Source organism: Rhipicephalus sanguineus, chromosome 4, assembly GCF_013339695.2.
Source record: "Rhipicephalus sanguineus isolate Rsan-2018 chromosome 4, BIME_Rsan_1.4, whole genome shotgun sequence".
Taxonomy (NCBI): domain Eukaryota; kingdom Metazoa; phylum Arthropoda; class Arachnida; order Ixodida; family Ixodidae; genus Rhipicephalus; species Rhipicephalus sanguineus.
The window spans coordinates 6,637,893-6,651,830 of record NC_051179.1 but is presented as its reverse complement, the minus strand read 5'-3'; the positions used below and the strand labels follow the sequence as shown (position 1 = coordinate 6,651,830).

Below are 13,938 nucleotides of genomic sequence, written 5' to 3'. Positions count from 1 at the left end.
AGCGGTCACGACCAATGGGGTCCCCGACTAGGGACTCCACCTGGTACTGTGAGGGAGCTCACCCACTAGGGGCTGGTTTCCCGAACAACATCTCTGTATATAACAGCTTAATAAATGTTTACTACTACTACTACTACTTCACACCCGCACCCTGCCCTCCCCCTATTTCCTTTCCCGCATTCACCCGGGAGCGTACGCCCCCTTCCGTGCTCAATGCACTCACCCCCACGCTACCCTTACCCACATTCTCATGGAATGCCCGGCGGACCCTCCCCCGCCGGGCCCAGAGACACTGACCACATGGGAGGAATGGGAGACCCTGCTGCAGAATGGGGACCCAGCCAAGCAGAAGATCGCCACTGACCGGACCGCCCACGTCATGGAACAGCATGAACTCATGAACGCATAGCGCAGTGGGGTCGTGCGGGGACGCTGGGATGTACGTGCCCAAATTCCTTGGTCAAATAAAGTTTTACCTCTTCCTCCTCGGAGCTACACCCACACCTAGCGCAATGAATTGCCAAGTTGCTGCCAGTGCTCGCTGCAAGATTGCTGGCGTGTTCTCGTAGGCGGTCATTCACACACTAGCCGTCTGCCGTATGTGCACTCCTCCACAGGACGTCCGGATCTCGTACACCGCTTCTGTTTTGTAGGGAACAAAGCGAGTTGCATATTTCTTCCGGCACGCGTGTTTCTCAGACCTTGCCGCATTCACTCGCTCGCAGAGGAAGCTTAGTTTTATAGGAGTCGAGTAAACCACTCTTACTGCCGCTCGCGCAGCCGCTTTTGTAGCGTTAGCTACACTTGCCTAGCCAGAGCAGGTTTCGCGGGGGTCATCATGAGCAGTGCTGCGCATGCGCGCGCGACTCGCCGCTGCTGCTCTGCGCATTCGAGAGGGGTGACGTCGTAGCCATGGCGCGCGCAGCTATTAGATGCGAAGTATCATAAGGCGGAGCTCAATCCGGTGGTGGTGTGCGGCGTGACCACCCTTACTGCGCATGCGCATACCCTCTCCACACACCTCCTCTCCACTCCCCCTCACCATTCCCCCTGTCATCTACCCTCTCCAATTTCCCCTCTCCACTCACATTCTCCCATTCCCCTCTCCACTCACCCTCTCCCTTTCCCCTCTCCACTCGCCAACTCCCCTCCCCTCTCCCATTACCCTCTCCGCTTCCTATCTCCCCTCCCCCTTTCTACTCTTCCTCTGAAACGCGGGCTAGACATGCCGAAATTCTTTCGTGCGCAACGCCACGATGAGCTCGAGCGCATGCGCGTCCCCTCCGCTTCTCTCTCCTCTCCTACGCTGCCCCCTCTCGCCCGCCTGTCGGCCGCGTTCCCCGCTCGCCCTGTGAGAATTAACGGCCAGGCTAGATCACTGATCTCCACTAGGAGGAGCTGGATGGCGCATCGAGCACGCGGACATGAAGCCACCGGAAGCCGCCGTCTTTGTCCCGGAAAAGAGCTTTTCTCTTCTTTTTTAAAAGAAATACCTGCTTGTAGCGCAGTAAACTGTACGAATCGACCGGAAAAGTCGTCAGGGAAGACATTTCAGGCGTAAGTACCTCAAAGTTGCATTACTTTTTACGCATTTTGTACGTTGCAGCATTCCGCCGTATTCGGACGGTGTCGGCACGGCGTCTGTCATCTTTCGTGTAGCGTTCGTCGGCGTCTAAAGTGAGGCGTAATCGCAGAGTTTGAAAAAATAAAAAATAAAAACGATCATAACTACAGCTGCCACCCGAGAATATTTGAATTGCGCGACTGAGACGCACAGAAGACGCCGGCTTCCGGGACAAACAGGGCACCTTCCGGTCATAAGCGCCCGCCTCGCAGAGCGGGGATGTGCCGTCCAGCCTTTTTAATGGAGGTCAGTGGGCTAGATGGAAGATACGACGCGCGTAGCGTCGCTCTTCGCGTTCCACGACGCGAGCTCGGTAGCATGCCCAACGAACGCCAACGGAACGCGATCGTGCAAGCGCTCCGGCTTCGCATCTACTCATGGTCCCCTTTAGCGGGAGATGGTGTATACGCCTTCGCTGTGCAGTCGCCGTCTGACAGTGCGCTGGTGCCGCTTGATAGCGCCTCTGACTGGCGTTTGCAGGTGGGTAACGCCATGGAGAAGGAGAGCGCGAATGCTGCTCAACGGCGCAGAAGAGCCGAGAAGCTTATGTCATCGGATCCCGCTGTAGTTGCCTGGCAATTAGCGCTTCAGCGTAAGAAGAATGAACAGAGGAACGCTAAACGTGCTGCGGAAAGCTAAACGTGCTGCGGAAATCTGGAATGCTCAGAATAATCAGCTGAACCTTTGCTAACGCTACGTATATCCTGGCATAGCCGAGCTAAGCCACTGCAAATTTTTTTTCACCCCGTGGGATACACCATGCAGGTAGGGGATGACGGAAACTTTGGCCTTGTCATCTTGCGGTGGGACTTCTCTTCTTTGCGACCTAGAAGAGGGTCACCCTTTTCGAGTGATTGTCTCTGAAGTTGGCACATGGCATCGAAGCTTAGGTCAGTACCTGCATATGGGTCTTTCGTTGTTAGAAGTCAAAGACCCGTTCATTATTCGAAGACCCTCCGAAGTGCCAAAGTTTCTGCAGCAGTCACGCCCTCAAGGAATGCAAGCATTCTCCATGGACATCAAAGACCTTTATTACTCGTTACCTCAGGCCGCTCTCGCTGATACCTTGAAAGAAGAGATCGAGAAGCACGGTCCAGTACGTTTTCAAAATGCCGTCGGCACCAGTGTTTCCAGGTTTTTAGAACTTGAATTCTTTTACCTCAGCAACACGGTCGTAAGACAGGAAGGGTGGTACTATGTGCAAAAAGAGGGCGTGTGCATAGTGTCCTGCATTGCCCCCATACTCAGCGACTTGTTCTTGGCAAAGTACGACAGACGCTTGGAGGGGAGCCTAAAAACGATCCGGTGGGTGAAGAGTTTTCGCCTTGTTGATGAGTTCCTTGTTTTATTCCACGCGAAGTCTGACGAAGCCAGCATCACGGCAGACAAGGTTTACAGCAGCTTCTACACAAACTTCCCTGGACTTTCCTTCATTAAGGAGCTGCCTGAAGGCAAAACACTACGCTTCCTTGACCTCACGATTCACCTGGATGACAGGCATACCTGCTGGATTTATACCCCGCGATCGAAGAAGAACCTACTGCCATTTCCATCTCATCATTCGAAGCTCGTTAAACGCGCCATCCCCTTGATCGCCATGAGGAATGCCCTAGGCCGTTCCTGTACCCATGATGTCGCTTCAAGTTTCGCCCTTCAAGTGGATAGGTTGACAAGGCCTGGCTTTCCAGAACAAGTTTCTGACAGGACTGGCAGAAGTGGTCCTACGCGAATCTAGGTCGCAAAAAAAGAAGCCCCACCGCAAGGTGACAAGGCCAAAGTTTCCGTCATCCCCTACCTGCAATGCGTATCCCACCGGGTCAAAAAAGCGGATGTGCGAGTAAGAGTGGTTTACTCGGTTCCTATAAAACTAAGCTCCCTCTGCGAGCGAGTGAATGCGGCAAGTTCTGAGAAACCCGCGTGCCAGAAGAAACGTGCAACTCGCTTTGTTCCCTGCAAAACAGGAATGGTGTACGAGATCCCGTCGTCCTGTGTGCATCGGTCAGACAGGCCGGTGTGTGAATGACCGCCTACGAGAACACGCCAGCAATCTTGGAGCGAAGATGGGCTGCAACTTGGCAATTCATTGCGCTAGGGTCGGGTGTAGCCCCGATTTCCAGCATACGCGCATCGTTCGCAGTTACTGAGATTCCCGAGCCCGAAAAATCTATGAAGCCTTCGAAATGCATAACGTCGGGTCAGCATGTGTCGGTTCACCTTCGATAGCGTTAACAAAGAGATTAGCTATCTGCACCGTTAACTTCACGCGTTGTATAGGGTAGGGCGCATGCGTTTCTTGAATACCACTCCCCCTCCTCTCATGTGAAGAGCCTATTTATTCGTGTTCGCACAAATAAAAAGCATTGTTGGTAGTTCAGTGCTCCCTATCAACAAGCTGAAACCCACACCCTCTTAAAGTTCAACGCTACAATTCACAATCTTGAACGCAGCTCTGAGAGAAAATGTAGCGAGAGTGCCACCGCAAATATCGTAGCCATGATTGGTTATTTGAACGCGTTGCCAGAACAAGCAGCGCTTTTTGGAGTTGCGAATAGTTGGAGCGTGCTGTGTGCAGTAGGGTAAAGAGAGATGTGCTCCAGCCATTCTGCTGTCTTCCAAATTTGTTGGCATTAGTGACGATCCATTCGTTCACGAGTTCTGGCTCATTGTTGCTCCATGGGGCATCTTTAATCATCTCCCAAAACCAGGGGCGTAGCCAGAAATTTTTTTCGGGGGGGGTTCAACCGTACTTTATGTATGTCCGTGCGTGCGTTTGTATGTGTGCGTGTATATATACGCAAGCAAAACTGAAAAATTTCGGGGGGGGTTTGAACCCCCCCAACCCCCCCCTTGGCTACGCCCCTGCCCAAAACCAATGGAAACACACGGAAGGCTCTTCCTCGCGGCTCGATCAAAGGAAGGGCACGAAGAAGACGCGTGCCTTCGTTTGTCCCTCTGTCCAGTTGGCGTTGCAACCAACTGCTTCTAATGGTCGACCCACCTTGCGACTCTCTTCCTGGTATTTTTCTGAAACAGATTTCCAGGGCATTACTTCTTTTCTCTATGTCCTGCCCCACCGAGAGACACAATGCATTCGTGCTAGGGAGAGCAACATTGAGCTTGCGTAGGAAAGCTCCTGTGATTTCTTCCTTTTTAAGCCCCACCGAAAGCGAGGAATGACCGTCGGCGTCAACTCGAGAGATACAAAAAAATCACCGTCTTATGACGACGTCACATGTCAAATTTTGAGATGTCGTCGTGACGTAACTATGACGTTCGTAGACGATGACGTCACGTGATGACATCGTCGCATAGTCAACGGTGGGCCCGGCCGGAGGCACTGCAAAAGCACGTGAGGCGCAGAGAGAGAAACGAAAGGCAGGGAGGTTAACCAAGAAAGGCTCGGTTGGCTACCCTACACGTGGGGTGGGGGGTAAAAAGCTTTTAATTCCTCCGATCCCGGAGGCAGTGCGAAACCACGTTGGGCGCGGAAAGCCTTCGGACGGTGGGGATCAACCGAGAGGAAAAGGAAGAAGAACGCTCGTCCTAGGCATAAGACCGGGTGACTTATTTTGTTCAAGAGCTCGCTTCGAATTGCTTTCTTCGTTTTGCTTATGTTGTGCCTTTAAAGGGAAACTAAAGTGAAACAATCAGTTTAGACTTATAAATTACCTTTGGAAACTTTGCCGCCTTTAATTTCCCCATCGCAGGTATATCAGCACAAGGGAAAATGAAAGTAAAAGCTCAACTATTACAGTTTGCGCCAAAAAGCGCCGCACATGAATGTCAGCGTGACGTCACGGCTTTAACAATGTTTTCTCTGTGTTTCGGTCATATTGCTATCAAACGGGCTCGCGCTTTGTCGACAGGTATATCAGCAGACGGCCCTTGCACGTGCTGCGCTCTCAGCACTTGCTTGCTTTGCACTGAAGCCTCTGACAGCACCAAGTTCGCTGAAGCGGCTCGGCCGAGTTACGCCAGATGGGAAGAAGTTGCCTGACTTGGTATAGCATCGCAATTTGTTGCGATCGCATTCGTTGCTTGGTTCTTGCGACGAAACTGACTGCTTTTTTTTTACCGATCCTACTAGGTGGATCCTATTAGATGCCGTCAAGATCTATGACGTCACATGATCTCTCGCTTACCAAGCGGCAACAATGCTGCTCTTGTGAAAACTCCTGCCTCTTTAGGTATACGCTTACTCGTCTCCCTTATTTATTGACCCTGTCCGTGCCGCATTAGCTAGATTTCTCTCTACTGCTTTTATTCGGAGCCACAGCTTTTCTCTTTTCGGCTTCACTCCAGAGCCGGACACCGTACTGCAGCGCTCTCGGCCGTCCTTCGGGAGAAACAACCGTGCGCGCGGACCGTGATGAAATGAACGTCCGCGGGCTTCCCAGTGCATTTTTGAGGGCCGCTTGCACACGGCAAGAACGCGCCGTCATGCCTGATAGGTCGACGGTCCGCGCGCGGTTGTTTCGCTCGTAATGTGTGCGGGCGCAGTCACGCGGTTTTATTTCATATATCTCGGGCTGTCTTTAAACGCCGGCAAAAATCCCCACGCAGCACGTACATTGCCACAAAAAGGGGGACTTCCCCCTACAATGTAACGAAACGCAGTTGGCCCTAAAGGGAATATTAATTTGCATAATTGATCTTAGTTAATTTAGTAAGCGCGATATAACAAATACACTAACGAGCACCACATGACGGCAAACCATATATCGTCGGTTTCATCCTGCAGTTGTAGTTAACCACTTGTCTTTTTTTTAATTCTTTGTTCTAGGTATGTATAAAACACTCTGCATTTGACCTATGGTTGCTACATGACACTCCAGCAGAATGTGGCCGGGCAGCAGCAACCTCGGGCGCGTCGGATACGGACCTTGAAAGCCGCCGGCAGAGCGGTCGAGCCGATGACGAGCTCTCGGCTGAGCATCTGCGAGGACGCCACGCTGCTGGCGCCGACCTGCGTGCCATTCGTTGAACAGACAAGCGACACTGTTTGAAGGGTGTCCGGCAAGCTGCCTAGTGCGCCACTGTCGTTTGATAAGATGCAACCATTGGCCATTCTAACTACTTTCACCCTATAGTCAGATACAAGTCTCTCTTCAGAGGTGGGCGAATATGAGCCCGCCGCCAATCTATAGTCGGTGACAACCTAAGAATAAATATAAGCTCCGCCCACGAGGCCGCATTGCTCATATTTTGCATGCCTCCGCGCTACAAACGAAGTAGTTCCTAAACAATGGCAATAATTTTTACTCATATAAACCTTATTTTGCAATACTGCACTGATATTGAAATAAAGAAAGCACAGCTAGATAAAATAAATTGTGAAGGCACGGAGTTCAGCGTCAGCATAACAATATATGCGTTGTTTAAATCGCACCCCCCGCCGCGTTCATCTCGGAGTCTATACGAAGAAGTAATGTACATCTCAAAGGCGATGTTTCTGAGCAGCACCTAATATGGTATTAAAACAAAGAGTGCCAGATTTAACATAAAACTTAAAATAAACGAATCGTTATTTTACGGTTTCACACAATAAAACAGGGACATTAATCACATGTAATAAGGTCGTTTGTAATTTTCTTGCGAAACTCTCGCCGCCAGTTTTCTTCACTGTCTGCTGTAACTATGGCAACTGTGACTCAAAGCGAAGTATGACGAAGTGGTCTGAGATTACCTTTGTGAATTTCGACTCTTGTGTTGCCGCAAATACCGCACTTGCGTCTCTAGTCGCCGTGCTTGTCATCGTGTTTGAGGAAGACGCCAAGGCTTCATTTGACGTCTTGTTTCAACGAAATAAAAGCGTGTTGCACACATGGCGTTTAACTGTGGGGGCCATTGCGTGCGTTGCCGTTCACGCCGAGGTGAACGCGGCTAAATTGACATTGACTGAAAGCTTTACGTGGGATTGTTTCTCGCTTCGACAACTTGCACTGGCACTGCCATTACCCCTTAAGCCCTTGAACGTTCAAGTTTTTAGTTAATTTATTATTTATTTATTACATAACTGCGTCACCCCAGTGGGAATTACAGCAGGGTGGCCCACTTTTGCTAGAAGGGGGGCCCCTACCTTCTATATATGTGTGTATCTGTGCGAAGGTACATATATATCTATACGTAGATTGTGAAGAGGCTGTCATCGGTTGCCGTAAGGCAAATAGGAAAAGGATACACGCTTCTCAAAAGAGTTTATTTGTCAACGTTTCGATCGGAGACCGATCTTTATCAAATGAAAATTTACGAGGCTTCGATGCGCTTTTATAGCATCATCGTCCATGCAGGTAGAACGACAAAAAGAATAAATAGGAAAAAATGTAGAAATGAAAAAATTCGGAGCCAAAAGACAACAAATATACACTCGGACATAGAAAAAGCACGTGCATCCTCGAAGAAAAAAAAAAAGGAAAACATATAGATGTCCACATAGATAACCTCGGTGGACACAATCAGTAAGTGCATTCCTTTCGTACATTGTCAAGCCCCAGCTGTCCGGCTCCCCCCTCCTCATTTGTTCGTGAAGCATAGTGAGGGAGTGAGGCTTCACAAGAAGGGATAAGCGCTTAAAAAAAGGGTCTATGCACTGTAAGCTTCACGAGTTTAATATAAACAAATGATCACTGCGTAATACATGAACACAATACACGCGAAATGCTAAAAACGCACGTTAGACAAAAACAAGGATTCCAAGTATGATATCTTGAAGTATGATGCAACGCCATTAAAAACAAATGCTTTTTTTTTTCACTCAATAATAGTTTTAGCGGCGTCACTTCAGTTACGATCACGATCTATGCAATCGACGTGTCACAGCGAGATCGTCATTTCACGGTTTGTAGACAACGATTACCTCGCACGGCGTTTCTCATTGCAAGGCGTTCGTGCATCGAGCGCGATACGCGACGGGCACTTCAACCTAGCACGTCATTCTGGGTTGGTGGAACTAAATTCCGTTGATACGACGCAACTGCGCCAATAGGCACACGTCACATAATCACAAACGCATCAGATGACCACAATTATCTTCGTATAATACACACACCACTGCATATTCTCCACACCTGGTTTGTTTACTTTCGCAATGTGTTGCGCTAACGGGCTACGTTGGTCGCTCTATTTCTCTCACGCTCCGTCCGCACATACGTCGCTTATATAGGCGCACAGCACGGCGCATATCACAATAGATCACCAAGATTCCCATGTCGCGAGCTCCAAGCAACACACACACGCGCACATAATGCCATGGCTTTTGCGGGCGGTAAATCGAACACAGACGCGCACATTCCGACTTCACTTTCACCTCACTGCACACGAATGAACGCGAAGACAATCGCCGATGTGGTGACCCTCAGGCGACATGCTTGATGTATCCGAGCGATGGAGGGAACACACGCCGTGTTGCAACTTGACGCTGCCGAAACGACGGAACGCGCTAAAGCGTTGTAAAACACTTCGAGCTGATGCCGCTTCGGTGCACTTCAAACGCGGCACAGTCACAAGCTTCTACTGCATCGGATGACGACTGGCGAGACGATGCTGGGTACGTGCGAATAACATTAGGAAAGAGGTTCTTCTGGAAGAAACAAACACCGCAGGAAATTCGAAATGACGGATTTCGGTCTCGGGGCAGCGGTACCTCGCCTCTCGTCGCGAACGGCACCATGTTGCATTTTTCATTGGTTCGTCTTAACCGTTACGTCAATGTAAAGATCGGCCGTAGTTGGACGCGCATAATACAAATGGACAGCGGTACAGTTTACTTTTTATTCTTAGCTTGTCACCGACTATAGGTCAACAACGTCACGAGCCGCACTCCGCCCTATGAGTGGGACTATACATGGCTTGCAGCCACGTAACTTGACGTCACTGCTCGGGGCGAGTCGGCCATATTGGTGAACACCGATTAGACCTTGTTCAGCGCTGCCTCACCGTACCGGCGAGTTTCTCCCTCCGCTATTGTTATATGCGCAGTTTAGGTAGACCTGTGCGCCAGTCCCAAACTCGCCAGCGGCGGCGCGCCTCCGCCGCCGGAGGATGAAACACCGGCGCGCCGCCGCCGCTGGGGTTAAATTTCAGAGTTGGTGGTGGGGAGAGAAATTTGACCCTTGAATTTCGAAAAAAAAAAAGGTCTGGTTCAACAAAAAAGCGAAGCTGTAAACGCGGTAGAAATATGTCGTAATGTTATGCGAACTATGGCTTGCCAGTGGAGCACCGAAGGGGGGGGGGGGTAGGTCGCCCCCCCTTCCTGAGGCCGACCCCCCCCCCCTCCCCCGTAACTGCTCCGCTGTCCTGACCGGGAGTCCAAAGTTCGTTTCATATCCAGAGGTGTCTGGAGGTGGACTTTTCCTGACTGGCTCTAGAAATGTGTTGTATTCACTCATCTACTCCTAAACTGAAAGAACGTAAACCGCGTGCTCTATGGCTCTGCGTTCACTTACAGGGAAGCAGGTTTCCAAGAAAAAATATGCTTTCACGGGTTGTCAGTCTAGCCCCCTTTTTATTTTTTGTTGCCCCTTTGATTACTACCTACAGCATGCCATGGCAAATATTAGAACACATCGAGGGACGAGACCTCAGTTCACTTTACCCGCAACAAAATATCTTTCTCAGATACGTCTCAACGACTGTTTTTCGATCGTCAAGAGAATTCCTACGTCATAATTTTTCTCTCTCATAAATTTCATCGAACGAGAATTCAGTTCGTCCTTGAAACATGACTCTCGGCAGTGTTTGGATGTTCTCGTAGCCTGAAAATAAAACTTTACAAAAACACCTACACAAGTGGATATCTTCAGGGTTCTTCAGACCCCAAAAAAATCCGGAAGACATTGGTCTTAGACATTAATGCGAAGAGTCGGAACACACTGCAGCACGCAATGTGAAAAAACAAAAGAAAAACATAAGATATATTACAGAAACTCACCAAGAACGGCTACGGAAAGTCTTTTATTCAGAAAGCAGTTTACTTCCAACAACATGACGCAAGCTGATAAATCCAGCAACGACCCCTCCCCCCCCCCTTTCAATCAGCACCACCACAGAAATGCATGTCTCTACTATCCGAGGCGTGAGCGAAACCATCGCTCCCAAGGACCGGCCGCCGAAAGAGAAAATTCAAGGCAATGTCTACAAAATTGCTCGCGCTGGCTGCGACGCCAGCTGAACCGAGAACCTGAAAGAAAGACGGGAACGACGTCCCTAATTTTGCAAGAGATCGCAACCCCATAGACGCAGACCGCCGAATCATTTTTCCTGAAACTACAGTCCTCGCAGTTGAAACCAACTACCGGAAATGAATCCTGGCCTATGCAAACGACCCCAAACAACGTGAACCGCGCTCAAGGCAACCTACCCCTTGTGTACAGCACAAAAAAGAGGAAAGAAAGAAAGAGAGAGAGAGAGAGAGGCATCTGCGTACCCAACACCGGTCTAGAGGGTGTCTGCGTGCTGCCTCTTCGACACGTCGACACGTCTAAAAAGCTCCCCACCCCCTTCACTGTTCAACTCATGCCTTCCGGTCAAGCCCTTGCACTCCTCTGTTCCTTTGCCGACCAGCACCGCCTTAAGCACCCTTTCATACCAGCCGAACAAGAAAAGAAGCCCTCTTCATGTGTGTCCCTTCCTGAAAATCCGAGGAAGGAACCGTATGGTTTGTGAAACGTCGGGACATTGCTCACTCAAGTTTTCAAGATAAGAAGGCGTCGGCGGCATCTGATCCATCCGCGAAGCTTCGAAGCACGTGTTTTCTATTTTCTTCGGGGCTGCTAGTGAATGATACCGTCTGTCGCTTAATAGCTGCAAAGCAGTGGTCGCGCATTTTTTTCTGAACCTCGTCGACAGCGGACGAACGAGACGTGTCAGTGCGGCGAGAAGAAAGGCCCGCACGAAAGCGGCTCGTTCATCAAAGCGACCGCGCGGAGGCTGCATAGCACGAGCACACGACGATATTAGTTTTGAGCAAGCTCTGGAGCACTAGTGTGCGCGTCGCCAGCCATTGTCGCAGCATCGCACGGACCCCAAGCATGCCATGCGGAGTCCATACGTTGCGAAGATGGGAGGAGCAAGAAGCAGTGGCAGAATGAGTAAATGTTTTTCTGGCAAGAAAAAAGAACCTTAGGAAAGTGCGGAAGGTCTGTCGGGGCGGCACGTTTGCTTTTCTTTTTTTCAGTAAACGTCTCTTGCCCACTCTTTTTAGCACTTCTTTGTTGCATGTACAGACGGGTCCACTGTTGAAGGGAACACTTGCGTGCAGGGCATGTTTGGATTTCGCTCTCTTGCAAGAACATAGTGGCTTAGATTTGCATAAAACTACTGGTGCTTGACAATTCTGCCTCTTCCTGACAGGCTCGTGCAGTGTATGAACAATGTTTCTCTGTACACTTCCTGTTAGAGGGCTAGAAAAATGAAAGGTGCTCATTGGAGTGTTCCCTTTAAAAGTGGACCGTACTGTACATAGGGCGGAAACTACAAAGTTTGATGTGCACACATGCGCACGTTCAGTTTGCTTGCTAGAACTTGCTGCTGTGTTTGCTGCGTGAATCTGCGTCGACAGTGACCTACCTCGCCGAAACCCTCTCGCTGAAGCGCTAGTCCTCACCTACTACCCAAAAAAGATTTCGTGTTCATATTTAAGCGACGCAGCAGCAACAACACTGGAATGCTTATTACGGCCATAGAGGGACCGGTGACTCATCAGATATCGTCATCTCATGCGTCCATTGGCCAGTCAATTTTTACTAAGGATGGTTCAATCGCCGAACCTATATGTGCCCGAGTGACTTGGGTATCTACGCTGGAAAGTCCGTAAGTGTGGCTATAATGCAGTTTATCCGTGATCTGAGAACTGTACTGTACGTGTGCTGCATTGAACTGTATATGCTTTTTATAATCAATACTATGTAGTTTATAAGCAATATTTACGGTGCGCTTTAAAATTTACAGTTTGGCGAGACTCCAAGAAAATTATCGCATAAAAAATTATCAGCTGCACAGTTTTTTAAGAGCTAAAGTTGCCATGCATGCGGGATTATTCGTATGGCATTGTCTTATTACAGTGGTAGTGCAAATACACGGACACAAGAAACGCACACGAAAACGCACACACGACGCTGGGTGTATTCGTGTGCCTTTCTTGCGTCCCATTTGCATGCGCAACCATAGTAATAAAATTTTAAACATCATTGCGCGACCGCCAGTCAGCCGACATGTCAGAACTCTTACCACTACATGAAACTGCAAGATTACCAAAAATAAGCATCTGCTTAAGCAACTTCGTTGATAACTACGTTCATTTTCTACGTGTACTGCTCCACCGAACGGTTTTTTGGCCTTGTAAAGTTATATCAAAACCTTTCTGTAAAACGCTGAATAATCATATCATAACTCATGTTATTATTAATATTATTATTATTATTATTTGGTATTTTATTTGTTGTTGCATTACTCCAGCTGAAGCAAGGAAATGGCATATTATGCAATGTGCTTGCCTCCCCCCCACTGCACTCCTGTAATTTTGTCAGAATTTCAAGTCCCCCCTGAGAGAAATCCTGGGTGCGCTAATCACTTTTACAGCGAAAGTTGTTATGCGATCACAACAAGGGCTGTTTTTGGCACCGTAGTTGTCCGCCGCCGCCGCCGCCGGTGTCCGTAACCACTATCGCGCGAAATAAAAAAAAACAAAATAAGAAAAATTCGGCAGATCCCACGTACCGTGAGAATCCATGTTATGCGAAGCGTGCGCGGGATGGTGACTCTGGCGTAATTTTTCACATTGAGCGAAACGTTACGGAATGACGCTAGAGAAATGTGGAAGTGGTATACGCACACTCATATGTTGAGTCGCATATGTATTATATAACCAGTTGTTTACAGTTCCGTAACGATGCCAACAGCAACATGGGTGTTACCAACACCAGACGCGGTAAGCTGATGTGTAGTGCTTGTATTCTTCAATACTGGATAGAGCGAATCCGAACAGGACAAAGAAGGGACAGAGACGCACAGGACAGGCGTTACTCGCAACTAAGCTTCATTTAGGAAAGTTTCCTTAGATATGTGGTACGCAGCCGAGTGGCACGCGCAGGCGCATTGCACGTACGTTGCAGTTGTTACAGTTGCGTTACAGTTGTTTTGCTTATACTAGTCAGTTATGAATGACGGAAAACGCACGCACATTTCACAAACCTGTGTGTATGTGTAAGAGGGGTTCTTGACAGCTCTTGGACAAGGTCATCATCACCGTGATTAGTGAGCACGAGAGGCTGGACCGGACTTGTTATCGGATCCGTTCGTGATCGCAGCTATGAGGG

At 49.2% G+C, this 13,938-nt stretch overlaps 1 protein-coding gene across 3 annotated transcripts in view; it reads right to left on the bottom strand.

Moving 5' to 3' along the window:
* The window catches only part of LOC125757998 (endothelin-converting enzyme-like 1), a 211,976-nt gene that overhangs the window by 90,139 nt on the left and 107,899 nt on the right, over positions 1-13,938 (bottom strand). For 2 of the 3 annotated variants that reach the window (XM_049414394.1, XM_049414396.1), the window contains exon 4: positions 6,507-6,590. The exons of the other annotated variant lie outside the window; for it this stretch is intronic. In XM_049414394.1, the coding sequence (XP_049270351.1) occupies positions 6,507-6,590 (84 nt within the window). The remainder of the gene's footprint in view (positions 1-6,506; positions 6,591-13,938) is intronic. 3 annotated transcript variants of the gene reach the window in all.